At 57.8% G+C, this 12,929-nt stretch overlaps 1 protein-coding gene across 2 annotated transcripts; it reads right to left on the reverse strand.

Annotated features, from left to right (window-relative positions):
- Positions 1–98: 98 nt before the first annotated feature.
- On the reverse strand, positions 99–8,242 carry MPND (MPN domain containing). 2 transcript variants are annotated; one of them, XM_054505033.2, is made up of 13 exons: positions 7,945–8,242; positions 7,546–7,850; positions 6,580–6,816; positions 4,731–4,863; positions 4,198–4,282; positions 3,907–4,006; positions 3,556–3,628; positions 3,399–3,475; positions 2,467–2,635; positions 2,300–2,370; positions 1,840–1,929; positions 1,100–1,192; positions 99–301 (listed from the first exon to the last, which is right to left on the reverse strand). In XM_054505033.2, exons 1-13 carry the CDS (start codon positions 7,949–7,951, stop codon positions 215–217), a joined length of 1,527 nt encoding a protein of 508 aa, XP_054361008.1. In that variant the 5' UTR covers positions 7,952–8,242; the 3' UTR covers positions 99–214. The 2 variants fall into 2 exon arrangements, with proteins under 2 accessions (XP_054361008.1, XP_045719262.1); XM_045863306.3 differs by having other exon boundaries at positions 3,907–4,003; positions 7,945–8,238.
- Between the last annotated feature and the right edge of the window lie 4,687 nt (positions 8,243–12,929).

A 12,929-nucleotide genomic window follows, 5' to 3' on the forward strand; every position in this document is an offset into this window, starting at 1 on the left:
CCGGCCAAGGTGCCACGCTGCCCAGACAGCCACCCATGTGCCCAATGATGAGTGCGGGGACGGCGAGGCAGCCCCAGGTGAGACACACGCCCAGGCTATTCGCTTCTCCCCTTTATTATCTGTGCCACAAACAAAGCCCCCAGACCCATTCCCCCTGAGCCGGAACCACTGGGGGTTCAGAATCTGACCAGAGGCCCTCGGAGGTGGTGGTGCCTCAGCTCCCTTGTTTAAGGAGGCCGTAGACCTGCTCCAGGACGTGGCACAGGCCCTGGTCCTTGGGTGTCCTGCTGGCCAGGGAGATCTGAAACGGGCAGGGCTGGCGCCTCAGGGCTGGGCCCAGTGGTCCTGCGCCCCCCCCCCGTCCTGGTAGAGGGGCTCTACTACACAGTAGTGTCCCGAAAACGTTTTATTTTTAAAGTAGGCAGCCCCCCCTTGCAGTGTTCTGGGTTTTGGCAGGGGGAAGGGGGTGCTCTCTGCACATTCCACATCCTGCTCTCTCCCCAGCTGCCTCCCTGCCAGGCTCTCACACCCCCTGCGTGGAGAGCCACCCCTGACCCCACCCGCCCAGTGATGGGGTGGAGGGGACCCGTGGCAGCTTGAAGTTCTGGTCACTCTAAGTTTGAACAAAACAAGCATGCAAAACTGCATTTCTCTAGCTAGTAGAGTTGAAAGTGCCTTCTGAGAAGGACTTCCATGTCAGAAGTCAGTCAGAAACCGCCCCCCCCCCAGGCCACCAAGCCCTTATGTGTCCCCCTAAATGACTGTAGGGCCGGCGAGCTGGAGAAACCCCTCAGGGTACCGGCTGCGCTCGGACTGCAGCCCCCTGTGCGCTCCCGCGGGCGCCCAAGCGGAGAGACGGCCCCAGCGTAGCTTCTCCCCAGCCCAGGGTCCGCGGGCCTTTACGCTTGCAGCTGCATTCCAGTAGTGCTCCCGGTCACTGTCACCACCCACACGTGGCCGAGCAAGCTTTCATATCCAGCTGAAGTACTTTATACAGAACAGTTTAGGACAGCACCGTTTCTCAGGCTGCCCCTGGATAGAGCCTTCGGGGCTCCCCAAGAACTGTCTTCCTCTGCAGGAGACGGGGCATGAGTCTTACCTTCAGCTTGTCGAGGTACGTGTGCTCCTGGCTCCAGGGCTCCTGGAACCTCACGAGGTCCGGGGCGCCCTTGTAGAACTCCACCAGCAACATCTGGAGGACGGGGGACCGATGGGACCCCTGGCGCCCGCCCTCCTGCGCAGGCGCTCGGGACACAGCAGCGAGCACCACGGGCGCCTACCGCCGCCTCTCGGGGGGCTCCCAGTCCTATACAGCACACAGGCGCTACCCGGGACCCCAGGACAGACCATCCGGGAGCGCCACCAGCGGGAAATAAGGGAGCTTCGCAGGAGGGCCCTGGAAGGGGGAGGCGGGAGGGGCACCCCCTCCCCCGGCAGAGGGAAGCACCAGTGGTTCTGAATGTCCCCACAGACCCGCCCCCGCCTCCCACGCAACAGCGGATCCGCAATTCCACAGGTGTGATCCACTAGCTGTTTTTAAAACGGTTGTTGGAATGTGGGCGCTGAAAACATTCATCTGGGCACCACCTGAAATCCCTCACGGGTCTTCAATCAGTGGCAGGTGCAGAGGCGCGAGGCCGCGGCACCTCCAGCAAGTTCCAGAACAGCAAGGAGGCCAGGTTGGGGGGGAGGGCGGCGGGGGGCAGGTGGGCAAGAATCTGGGACTTGAGTTTCGGCCGCGGAAGAGGAGTCTGACCCCTGCTCCGATGAGTCCTGCAGTATCGCCCCGTCCCGCGGGGGCCCCGAAGCCCCGCCCTCCCCTCCCGGAAGTGAGCTCACCATCTCATGCAGGATGTCATTAGTCAGAAAGCTGTCCTGGACGTAGGCCATCTCCACGTCCATGGGGATGCCGTAGTCACTGGGCCTTTGCTGGCAGGGACACAAGCCGGTCACCACCAGCCACCTCCAGCGCCCCATCCCATGAGGGATGTGCCCTGGGCCAGCAAGGGGAGAATCGAGGCTGCGACCAGCTTCAGGGCCACGTGGCCCTGCGCCCCGCACGAGAGGTCGGGAATGGCTCTCCAAACCCCATTTCCGACCCCAGGACAGCTTCGGGAAGGAGGCCGTCTTAGCAACAGGCGCAGCATGCTCCGGGTGGAGCGCACACCCTTTCAACGTCCCTCACGGCCCAGGCCTTCACCAGAAGCCCAGAGAGTGCAGGGGTTCTGTTCCCATTTCACAGCAGATACCGAGGCCCCAGCCCCCTCCCGGCCCCGCCTCTCCCAGCAGCCCCGCCTACCTCGGGCGGCGGCATCACCCAGAAGGGGGAGATCTTGGACTCGGGGCCCGGATTGCCAGAGTAGTAAGGGGCTGCAGGGGGAGAGTGAGAGTGGGCTGGGCCCGGAGGGGGTCAGCGGCGCAGGAGGGCCACGCGCACGCGCACGCACGCCGGGCAGCCGGACTTACAGCAGAGCAGCGCGAGGCAGGGCTGGAAGCCGTTGCTGGAGCCCTGCAGGCGCAGCTGGTAGTCCATCTGCGAGTCGATGTCCTGCAGCGATGGCAGCGCGGGGCTGTGCGGGTGGCTGTGGTACCAGCCCACCAGGGACAGGCCCCGCAGGAGCAGGCTCTGGTAGATCTGGGGGGCACAGGCGAGGCTGGGGCCGGGCGGCGCAGGCCGGGGGCTCTACCAGCCCGTGTGTGCGCACACCTGCCGCGTTCCGTCCCCATGTGAGGCCAGCACTGAGTATGTGCCTGCTGTGTACCAGGCCCGGGGACGCAGCGGTGGCCAGGACCCTGCCCCCACCCTCCATGAGGCCAGTGGAGGGGGCACAGTCAACAAATACATTAAGAAAAAGACGCACCTGTCACCACAGCAAAGGCAGAAGTTTATTGGGGGCCCTGCGGTGTCCCTAGCTCGTGGAATAATTCCTGGCACACAGTAGGCACTCAAATAGTTAAGTGAGGAGCTAGGTGGGTGTGTGCGCACTTGCGCAGGACTGGCATTTCCGGATGCCTGAAGCAAGTAGGGGCGAGCGGGGCCTACGCGCAAGAGCCAGCCGGGCCGGGAGAAGGCGGGTGTGGAACGCTTGGCACAGCGCCGGGCACACGCAAGGCCGCACCGGGCAAGCACTGCTAGAGTGGCAGCTGATATTCACGGGGCTGTCACTGCACGCCGGCCCGGCATGCAGACGGGGGTCCAGAGGCAAAGGGGGCGGGCCACCTGTGCCCAGAGGAAGGATGTCCGCGGGCTCACAGCCACGGGGCGGGCACTCACACACGCACACATTTGCACACTTGTTGAACTAGGACACCGTGCTAGCCACCAGGACACGTCAGCCAGGACAGCTGTGTCCACCCCCGCCCTCCCCAGAACACCTGGACCCCACGTGTCCCCTAACCTCCTCTTCCATGGTGGCGGCCATATCCGCATCCCCCAGCCGGCTCCGACAGGGGAAGGCTCTCAGCACCGTGAGCACTGCGCAGAGGTGGGGAGAAGGTGTAGACATCATCCCCGGCCCCAAGCACCCCCCTGCCCACCTGGCCCCAAATACCCACTCTGGCTGTTGATGTCCCAGCGGCCCCCCAGGTACCCCACGACCTCGCTGCGAGTCAGGTGGCTGTGGAAGTCCTGGGGAGGGGATGGACATCGGAAGAGCGGCTCAGGCTGCGGCCCAGCCCCAAATGTCTATCCGCAGGGCCAGAGCCCATGCTATGTGCAGGGACCACCCCACCCACCTCCTAGGTTCAAACCTTGAGTGCCTACTGTTTACCAGCAGTGATAGGCAGACAAGGTCCCTGCCCTCATAGAGCTAACATTCCAGGGACCCCTCCCAGGTGCCCCAGCCACCTGCCCAGGCCTGGCCTGGCCTAGGCCCACAAGAGACAAGGTGGCAATGGGGCACGCACCAGCAGGAATAGCACGTTGCTGGAGATGGCCACGTTGAACGGCTGGAACTTGTTGATGGCAGCGAAGGATGTTACTTCCACCAGTGTGTGGGGGTTCCTGCTGGAGCCAGAGGGTCCCACGGCTTCAGGAGCTAGCTCCCCAGGCCTCCGGAGCCAGCTCTGAGCACGGGAGGCCTTGTGCCCACCCTACTCCTGCTCGGGCTGCCCCCACTCCTGCGGAGCGAGTGCACACAGCGGGGGGGTGGGCGGGGGGACAGGGGTTGGTGGCGGCGGGCACACGGTGTGTCTGACCTGGCAGAGTCGCGACTGCCCAACATGCAGTAACGCACAGGCACCCGGATCTTGTTTTCCACCCGCTTCCCGGGGGGCACGGCCTCTGTGCGTGTGGGGTAACGGAAAAAAGACAGCATCAATCCCTCCCAGCCCAGAACCGGAAAACAAAAGCCCAGGCGGCCCAAGAAAGAAAAGCCTCCAGAGGCAGCTTGAAAAATCAGGCCGCAGAACCAAGAGATCAAGGTGGCGAGTTAACAAATCGGAAAAAGGAGATTAAAATGCCAGATGAAGGGGGGCTTAGGAAGTCAGGTGAGGACCTCAGGAAACCAGGCAGGGGGCCAAAGGAATCTGGCAATGAGGCAAAGAAGTCCTTTAGGGGAGCATGGAAATCAGGCAGCACGGGAAAGAACTTAGGCAGCGGGGCTAGGAAGTCAGCCAGGCATCTTGGGAGCGCTGAGAAAAGGAAAGGCCAGATCTGTCCCCTGCCACCTCCCTCACCTTACTTGTGCCCGCCTCCTGCGCGGCCTCCTCCCCTCCCCTAAGCCTCTCACCTGGGTGGGCAGCCTCCAAGGGTCCCTTCGCAGGTGGTCTCCGACTCTTGTCCTCGGTGGAGACCCCTGCCAGAACGTCCTCCTCTTCTTCCTCCATCAACAGCTCCTCCTCCTCCCCTTCACTGGCCGGGCTCTGGTGGGGAGGGGGCGGGGGTGGGGGACGGCCGCAGCACCCTCAGCTGGGTGCCGCCCACCCTCCTCACCACGGTCCACCCAGACCTTTGGCAGGCCTGAGCCTTAGGTTCCTGCCATTGCCCCAGATGTCCACTAGAGGGAGGGAGGGAGCAGAGGCGGCCGACGGTTCTGCCGCAACTCCCCTCTGAGCGCCTTGCAGAAAATCCAAACCTGGCCTCTGCTTTTTACAAGCTGTGTGGCTTCCCGCAAGCGCCCTAACCTCCCTGAGCTCTATTCTCCTCATCTGTAAAACCACACAATGACCTTCACCTGCATAAGGACAACATCGGGGTGAAATAAGATAATGCCTGCAAAGCAATTAGCATGCCTCCTGTTGAATTCACTCATTGGGCAGGCCGGTGCATACAGGGATTATTTTATCAGAGTCTCTCAATAATCCCTCCTCCTGACCTCCCCTTAACTGCCTGTGCTGGGGTGACTTCCCAGTGTCCAAATCCAACAGTCACATAGTCTCTGTCCTCCTCCCCCTCGCCGCGGTGTCTCACTGACCCTCCTTCTCCTGGGAACTCCTCAGGGACCTCACACCCCTCCCACCTCTCTGGCCCCTCAGTCTCTCACCCCTCCTCCCCCATGCCCAGGCTCGGTCCTCGGGCCTCTTCCCTCCCTACCTGCTCCCCTCCTGGGCAGCCTCGTCCACTCTCCCCCCTTGTCTATGGCAAGATGACGCCCACAGTCCTGTCTCCAGCCGGGCCCTCCCCTGAGCTCCAGACTCGGGGGTCCAGCTCCAGACTTGGAGGTCTCTTTGTGGGGGGCTCCCGGGCGTCTCACACTCAGCTGGGTGACACTGCACCGGACTGTCCCCCACACCTGCTCCTCCCCAATCCCCGTATCTCTGAGGATGGCAGCTCCAGCCATCCTCAGAACAAAACATCCCTTAGCAGTTAACCAACATCTCATGCAGCCGCAGATCCCGTGAGATCCACTTTCAAAATTAGCCAAAACCTGCCCACTTCTTCCCCCATCCATTGTTGGGCTGGCCCACCCCATCATCTCCCACCGGGACCAGTTCAGCCTCCTATACTGGTCCCCAGCTCCCACCCTCGCCCTGCCTCCCAGTCTGTACTGCATACAGCGGCCACCAGAGGGCGCCTGTGGGCCCCTGAGTCAGGTCTGTCCATCCTCTGCCCCTAGCCTTCCAGGGCTCCCACCCACCTCGGGGTAAAGGCCCAAGTCCTCCCTGCCTGTTCCCAGCCTGCCAGCCGCCCTACAGATTTCAGACCTACCAGCCAGATATACATATCTGATACATACGGGTACTGTGGTCATCTTTATTTTACATACAAAGACGACTTAGGACCCAGAGAGGGTCTTTGGTTGGTAAGTCCAGCCAGCTGGTGAATACTCAAAGATCTATTATTATCGTAGCATTCGAAACTCAACCAGATCTGGTCCCTGCCAATGTCCCCAGTCCCCTCAGCTACCCAAGACACGTGGGCCTCCAGCTGTATCCGCTAATCATGGCCCCCCCAAGTGCTGTGTTGCTTTCCGCCAACGTGGCTTGGCTGTGCCGTTCCCGCCCTCTGAAAATTCTCTTCACCTTGCTCTGACAAACTCCTGCTCATCCCACAGGGCCCTAGCTCCAACGCCCTCACTCTGGGCACTCCTTATCCAACAGCACATCCGGGAGAGCTTGCTCCGAGGCTGAAGGACGCACCTCATCGGCGGCAGCGGTGGGAATGTGGAGCTGGTGTCGCCGGAGCCAGGCTGCCTTGTACTTGTCCAGTTTCTGGCCCTTGTACTTGACAGAGGCCCAGCCACAGCCGGACTTCTTGGCCGGGTTCACCAGCTTTTTGCAGTGGGTGGCCCAGGCGCTGGGTGAGTTGAACACCTGCCCCGTTTCCTGCCACACGATCCTCCCGTCGGGCTGCAGGTCCCCCATGAACTTCTTCCCCTGCAGTTAACAGTGGCCTGGCTGGGCCCCGGGGACCTGGGACCCACCAAGGCCCCTCCAGGAAGTCCTCCCTGACCGCCTGCTGCTCCCCAGGGCTTGGCACCCACTTCCGCCTACAGCATCCCTCCCAGGAAGCCTTCCAAGGCTTAAGTGCCTCCCAGCACCTGTGTCCATTCTCACAGTCCTCATCAGCCTGGGCTGAAAGTGCCCAGCTCTGTGTCTCCACCCCTCACTGGACTGTGAGCCCCCAAAGGGCAGGGACGGGGTCTGCTCGATCCCTAACACACAGCGCACAGTCAGGCGCGCAGCAAGCGCTCCGCTCATAAACTGCTCCCACTCCCAGACCTACAGCAACAGCAGCAAGCCCGTAAAGCACTCACGGTAGAGCAGGCACCCTGCTGGGCGCTGTATTCATTTAATCCTCACACAACTCCGTGAGGGGGGAAAAAAATGCCATTTTATACATGAGGAAACCAGGATATGGAGAGGCTGAGCAAGGTCCCACAGCCGGGAAAGCGGTGGTGTCCTCTTCTGAGCTCAGTTTCTCCTTTGTGCAATGGGGTGTTTGGTAAACGAAGTCCTCCTGCCCAGAGGGGCTCCTGCTGGGTCTGGATGCTCCGTTTCAGCTTTCCCTCCACACACCCGGGCTCGGCCGGCGGCCAGGGAGCTCTGGGCCTCAGTTTCCCCTTCCTGCCTCAGCCGGGATGGGATGGGGGTAGGGGCGCTCACCAGGTAGTAGATGGACAGCACCCCGGCGCCCGGCTCCAACAGCGCGTCTTTGAGGAGCACCCTCAGCGTGACGGCGCGCCTGGTGAGCGCGCCCCCCGGCCCGCCGCAGCCCCCGGCCCCGGCCCCGGCCCCGCAGCCTCCTCCTCCTCCGCTGCCGCCGCCGCCGCCGCCGCCGCCGCCGCCGCCTCCGCTGCGCGCGCTGCCCGCTCCAGCCGGCCGCTCGGGGTCCTCGGCCTCCGCCTCGTCCTCATCCTCGTCCGGCGCCTCCTCGCCCGCGCCGCCCGCCGGGGACAGCGGCTCCGGAGCTGCGGGCAGCGACAGGCTGCACGGAGCCGCGCGCCCCCCGCCGCCCCAGCCACCCCGCCGGGTGCTCCCCGGCCCCCGCCAGGCCCGCCGTACCTGCCATGGCCGCTCCGCCCCGCGCCCCGCGCCCCGCGCCCCGCGCGCCGCGAGCCCTTTCTTCCCGGCACGTGACACGGCTCCGCCCCGAAGGGGAGGGGCCCCAGCCTGGGGGCTGGCGGGGAGCCTGAGGCCTCGCGCCTGTGCGCGGACTGGGAGCCGGGGCACCCAGCCCTCCGGGACCGTTCAGAAAACGGAGGCCCAAGGCTACCTCCCGTGGGAGGCGCGTGGCAACATACAAGGGGGGAAACTGAGGCCCCGGGACTTCGGCTTTCGGGGAACGCGTGCCTCCACTCGAGGCGACCCGTTATTGGACTGAGGCCTGGAGCTGGAGGCTACGGGGGACTCAGCTCATTGGGACCAGACGGGAAACTCGAGGGGCCAGAGATCTCGGTCGTTGAGACCAGGGGAGAAACTGAGACCCTGAGAACGAGCCACACAGCGCCCTGGCGCTGCAAGCCCGAATGGGGAAGGAGCCCCGCGCCGCGGCTCTAAAGCGTCCCAGCCGACGTCAGTCTCTAAAGGGTTAACTCCCAGTCCCTGAACTGATTCCACAGTTGGACCGGCGCCCAACAGCCAATTATAGGAGGGCCATTTAAACTTTAACCAATAGGCAGCAGCCGCTGGATGCCCCTCGGCCAATCAGTGTTAAGCTGCTGCTTCCGCCAAACCCGTCCCCCTCAGCCAATCAGCAGGAGCTCCTGGGCTTCCCGTATCCATTCAGTTGTAGAGTTTGGTCCTCCGCCAGCCAATCAGGTCCCGGGTCAAAAAAACGCGTCCGCCGTCTGGCTCGCCCCCCCACTTCCCACGCCCCCTTGCGCGGGGTGTTAGTAGGTGGAGCCCGGCTGGGTGGTCGCTGGGCGGGTCCGTCCCTGTCTGATCCCCGATGCTTGTCCCTGGACCTTTGCGCCGAGGCGGAGCAACACTTCCCAGAACTGATAGGACTGGAAGTCCGGGGTGGGGGCTCCTAGCCTGCGGGGAGCCATGGGCTGGGCTCTGCCGCGGACAGGTTTACTCGGCCCCCGTCTGGAAAGGGGGACAGGACATTGGGGGTGGGGGCGGGGATGTTCAGGGAGGGTGGTCTGGAGTCCGACCGGACCTGGCTCCAGATCCTGCCCCCCCACTTCCCAGCCCTGTGACTTTGGCCAAGTGGCTCCTCGTCTCGGGTTCACCATGGGGGCAATAATAATATCTACCTCAGGGCTGTTGCAGAACAGGGCTTGACATCTATCTAGTAAGAGCTGGATAAATTTTTGTCAAGTCCACGCCTGCTTTTGGAGTTTCCCACACACGCCCCGCCACCACCACCACCCCACAGCTACCAACTGGGCATTCCCTAGCATCTCCAGACTCTGACCTTAGTTTATACCCCCATATCCTTGCCCATGTTCTCTTTGACTGTGTTCCCAAGACCCTGGGCCAGACCTCCAGCCTCTCCATCTTCCTCATCCATCTTCCACCCTGGCCCCAGAGGGATCTTACTAAAATGCAACCATGACCACCTCCCTCCCCTGCTCTAAATCCTTCTATGGCTCCCCATTGCCTTTGATAAATAAAATTAAACTGCAGTGACCTTACTAACCGTCTATGACTCCCCTTTATGGCAGGTATTGTTATCAACTTTGTAAGATAGCTCATCAGATGAAGAGATTACCAAGTCAGACAGCTCTTGAATGGATTCCAAAGGCTATTTTTCGCTATGTGTATAAAGTCCAGGCAGCCCTGTAATGATTAAGGAAGTTGAATTTGTAATTTTAAGACTCCGCAGAAAGAAATCTCCAAGCCCAGATGGAGAATTCTACCAAAGTTTCAAAGAAGAAATTAACACCACTTTTAAATAATCTCTTCCAGAACGTTGAAGAGGAGGGAACACTCCCCAATTCATTTTATGAAGGTAGCATTACCCTGATAGAAACACCAGTTAAGGGTAATACAAAAAAAAAAAAAAAAAGGAAAGGAAAGGAAAGAAAACTATAGACCATATTCTTCATGAAGAGATGCAAAAAATCCTTAACAAAATATTAGGAAATAGGGGCGCCTGGGTGGCTTAGTCGGTTAAGCATCTGCCTTGGGCTCAGGTCATGATCTCTGGGTCCTGGGATCCAGCCCTGAGTCTGGCTCCATGCTCAGCGGGTAGTCTGCTTCTCCCTCTCCCTCTGCCCCTCCCCACCCCTTGTGCTCTCTCTGTGTCTTAAATGAGTAAATTCTTTTAAAAATATATTAGGAAATAGAATTCGGCAATATATAAGAAGAATTACATACTATGATCAAGTGGCGTTTACTCCAGGGATGCCAAGCTGGTTCAGTATTCAAGAATCAGTGTTATCCACCATATTTAACAGGCTGTGGTAGGTAGAGTAATGGTTCCCTAAAGATGTTCACATCTTAGTCCCCAGGACCTATAAATAGGTTACATGGCAAAGGGAATTTAAACTGCAAATGGAGGGCGCCTGGGTGGCTCAGTTGGTTGAGCGACTGCCTTCAGCTCAGGTCATGATCCTGGAGTCCCTGGATCGAGTCCCGCATCGAGTCCCGCATTGGGCTCCCTGCTCGGCAGGGAGCCTGCTTCTCCCTCTGACCCTCCCCCCCTCATGTGCTCTCTGTCTCTCTCATTCTCTCTGTCTCAAATAAATAAATAAAATCTTTTTTAAAAAAAATAAACTGCAAATGGAGTTTAAATCATTAATCAACTGATTTAAAGAAATTATCCTGAATTATCTGGATGAACCCAATGTCATCACAGGGTTTCCAAAAAGCAGAAGTGAGAAATGACAGTGGAAGAAATTGAGAGTGATATGATGTAAGGATTGTACCTGCATTGCTGGATTTGTAGATGGGGAAAGGGGACCATGAGACAAGGAATGCAAGAAGCTTCTAGAATCTGGAAAAGGTAGGGAAATGGATTCATCTTTTGAGCCTCCAGAAAGGAAGGTAGCCTTGCCAACACCTTGATTTCAGCTTTGTGAAATCCACGTAGGACTTGTACAGAGCTGCAGGGTAACACATCTGTGTTGTTTTAAGCCTCTACATTTACGATAATTTGTCAGAGCTGTCCCAGAAAACTAACACACAAACTAAGGAAGAAAGGTTGAAAGAGCATTTCAATTGATGCAGGAAAAGCATTTGACAAAGTTCAACACTCATGCATGATACAAACTCTCAGCAAACTAGAAACGGACAGAAACCACCTCCACGTGCTGAAGAACATCTGCAAATCTTCAGTTAACATTTTACTTAATGATGAAAGACTAAATATTTCCCCCATAACAGAGGGAACAGGGCACCCATATCCAACACAGTCCTGGAAATTCTAGCCAGTGCAATAAGGCAAGAAAAGGAAATGAAAGGCATACAAATTGGAAAGGAAGAAATAAAACTAGCCCCATTTACAGCGGACATGATGGTCTTCATGAAAAATGCCAAGAAATGTACAGGAATACATCGTGCTCATGTGTTTCACTTTACTGCACTTCACTAATATTTCATTTTTTTAATAAAAGGCTTGTGGCAACTCAGCATCAAGCAGCACCGTTTTTCTAACAGCATTTGCTCGTTTCATGTCTGTGTCACATTTTGGTAATTCTCATACCATTCCAATCTTTTCCATTATTATTATATACTTATGGTGGCTCATGGGAAGAGGGCAAAATATTAACAGTACCAGGAGTTTGGAAGGAGTTGGTTCATAGATGAGGTTGAGAGAGACAAGTAAAGACTCTAAGTAAAGATTCTTTTTTTTAATTTTTTTTTATTTTTATTTTTTAAAGATTTTATTTATTTATTTGACAGAGAGAGACACAGCGAGAGAGGGAACACAAGCAGGGGGAATGGGAGAGGGAGAAGCAGGCCTCCCGCGGAGCAGGGAGCCCGATGCGGGGCTCGATCCCAGGACCCTGGGATCATGACCTGAGCCGAAGGCAGACGCTTAACGACTGAGCCACCCAGGCACCCTCTAAGTAAAGATTCTTAACCATAGAGCACACACTGATGGTTACCAGAGGGATGGGAGAAGTAGGTGATGGGGATTAAGGAGGGCACTTGTCATGATGAGCATTGGGTGATGTATGGAAGTGTTGAATCACAATATTGTACACCTAAAACTAATATAATGTGTATGTTAACTAACTGGGATTTAAATAAAACTTTAAAGATTTTTTTAAAGTACAATCTATTCCTCCAAGGTGGGGCTCAAACTCATGATGACCCCAAGATCAAGAATCGCATCCCCTAACGACTGAGCCAGCCAGGTGCCCCTTAAGTAAAAACACCTGGCTGGTTCAGTCAGTGGAGCGTGGGACTCTTGATCCCAGGGTTGTAGGTTTGAGCCCCACATTGGATGTGGAGATTACTTAAAAATTAAAAAAAAAATTAGAAATCTATGCCTAAAAAAAAATAAACGCACATCTGTGTGCTAGCAGTGAAATCTGGAATGAAAAATACAATGCTGGGGTGCCTGGGGTGGCTCAGTTGGTTAAGTGTCTGCCTTCGGGGGGCGCCTGGGTGGCTCAGTCAGTAAGCGGCTGCCTTCGGCTCAGGTCATGATCCCAGGGTCCTGGGATCGAGTCCCACATCGGGCTCCCTGCTCAACGGGAAGCCTGCGTCTCCCCCCTCCCACTCCCCCTGCTTGTGTTCCCTCTCTCGCTGTGTATCTCTCTGTCAAGTAAATAAAATCTTTTAAAAATAATAATAATCTTTAAAAAAAAAGTGTCTGGGGGCGCCTGGGTGGCTCAGATGGTTAGGCGTCTGCCTTCGGCTCAGGTCATGATCCCAGGGTCCTGGGATCAAGTCCCGCATTGAGCTCCCTGCTTGGCGGGGAGCCTGCTTCTCCCTCTTCCTCTACTGTTCCCCCTGCTTGTGCTCTCTCACTCTCTCTATCAAATAAATAAATAAAATCTTTAAAAAAAAAAAAAGTGTCTGCCTTTGGCTCAGGTCATGATCCCAGGGTCCTGGGATCGAGTCCCACATCGGGCTCCCTGCTCAACGGG

This window comes from Mirounga angustirostris, unplaced genomic scaffold (assembly GCF_029215605.1).
Source record: "Mirounga angustirostris isolate CCGP_5_RB_7025 unplaced genomic scaffold, mMirAng1.0.hap1 SCAF_1, whole genome shotgun sequence".
NCBI lineage: Eukaryota > Metazoa > Chordata > Mammalia > Carnivora > Phocidae > Mirounga > Mirounga angustirostris.

Bases quoted from the DNA above. Each gene is read 5' to 3' on its own strand.
- MPND (XM_054505033.2), bottom strand. The intron at 6,817-7,545 runs GTGAGCGCCCCT...TGTTAACTGCAG, and splicing joins TGCTGTCCATCTACTACCTG to GGGAAGAAGTTCATGGGGGA. The intron at 2,636-3,398 runs GTTAGGGGACAC...TGTGCCCCCCAG, and splicing joins CCGCCACCATGGAAGAGGAG to ATCTACCAGAGCCTGCTCCT.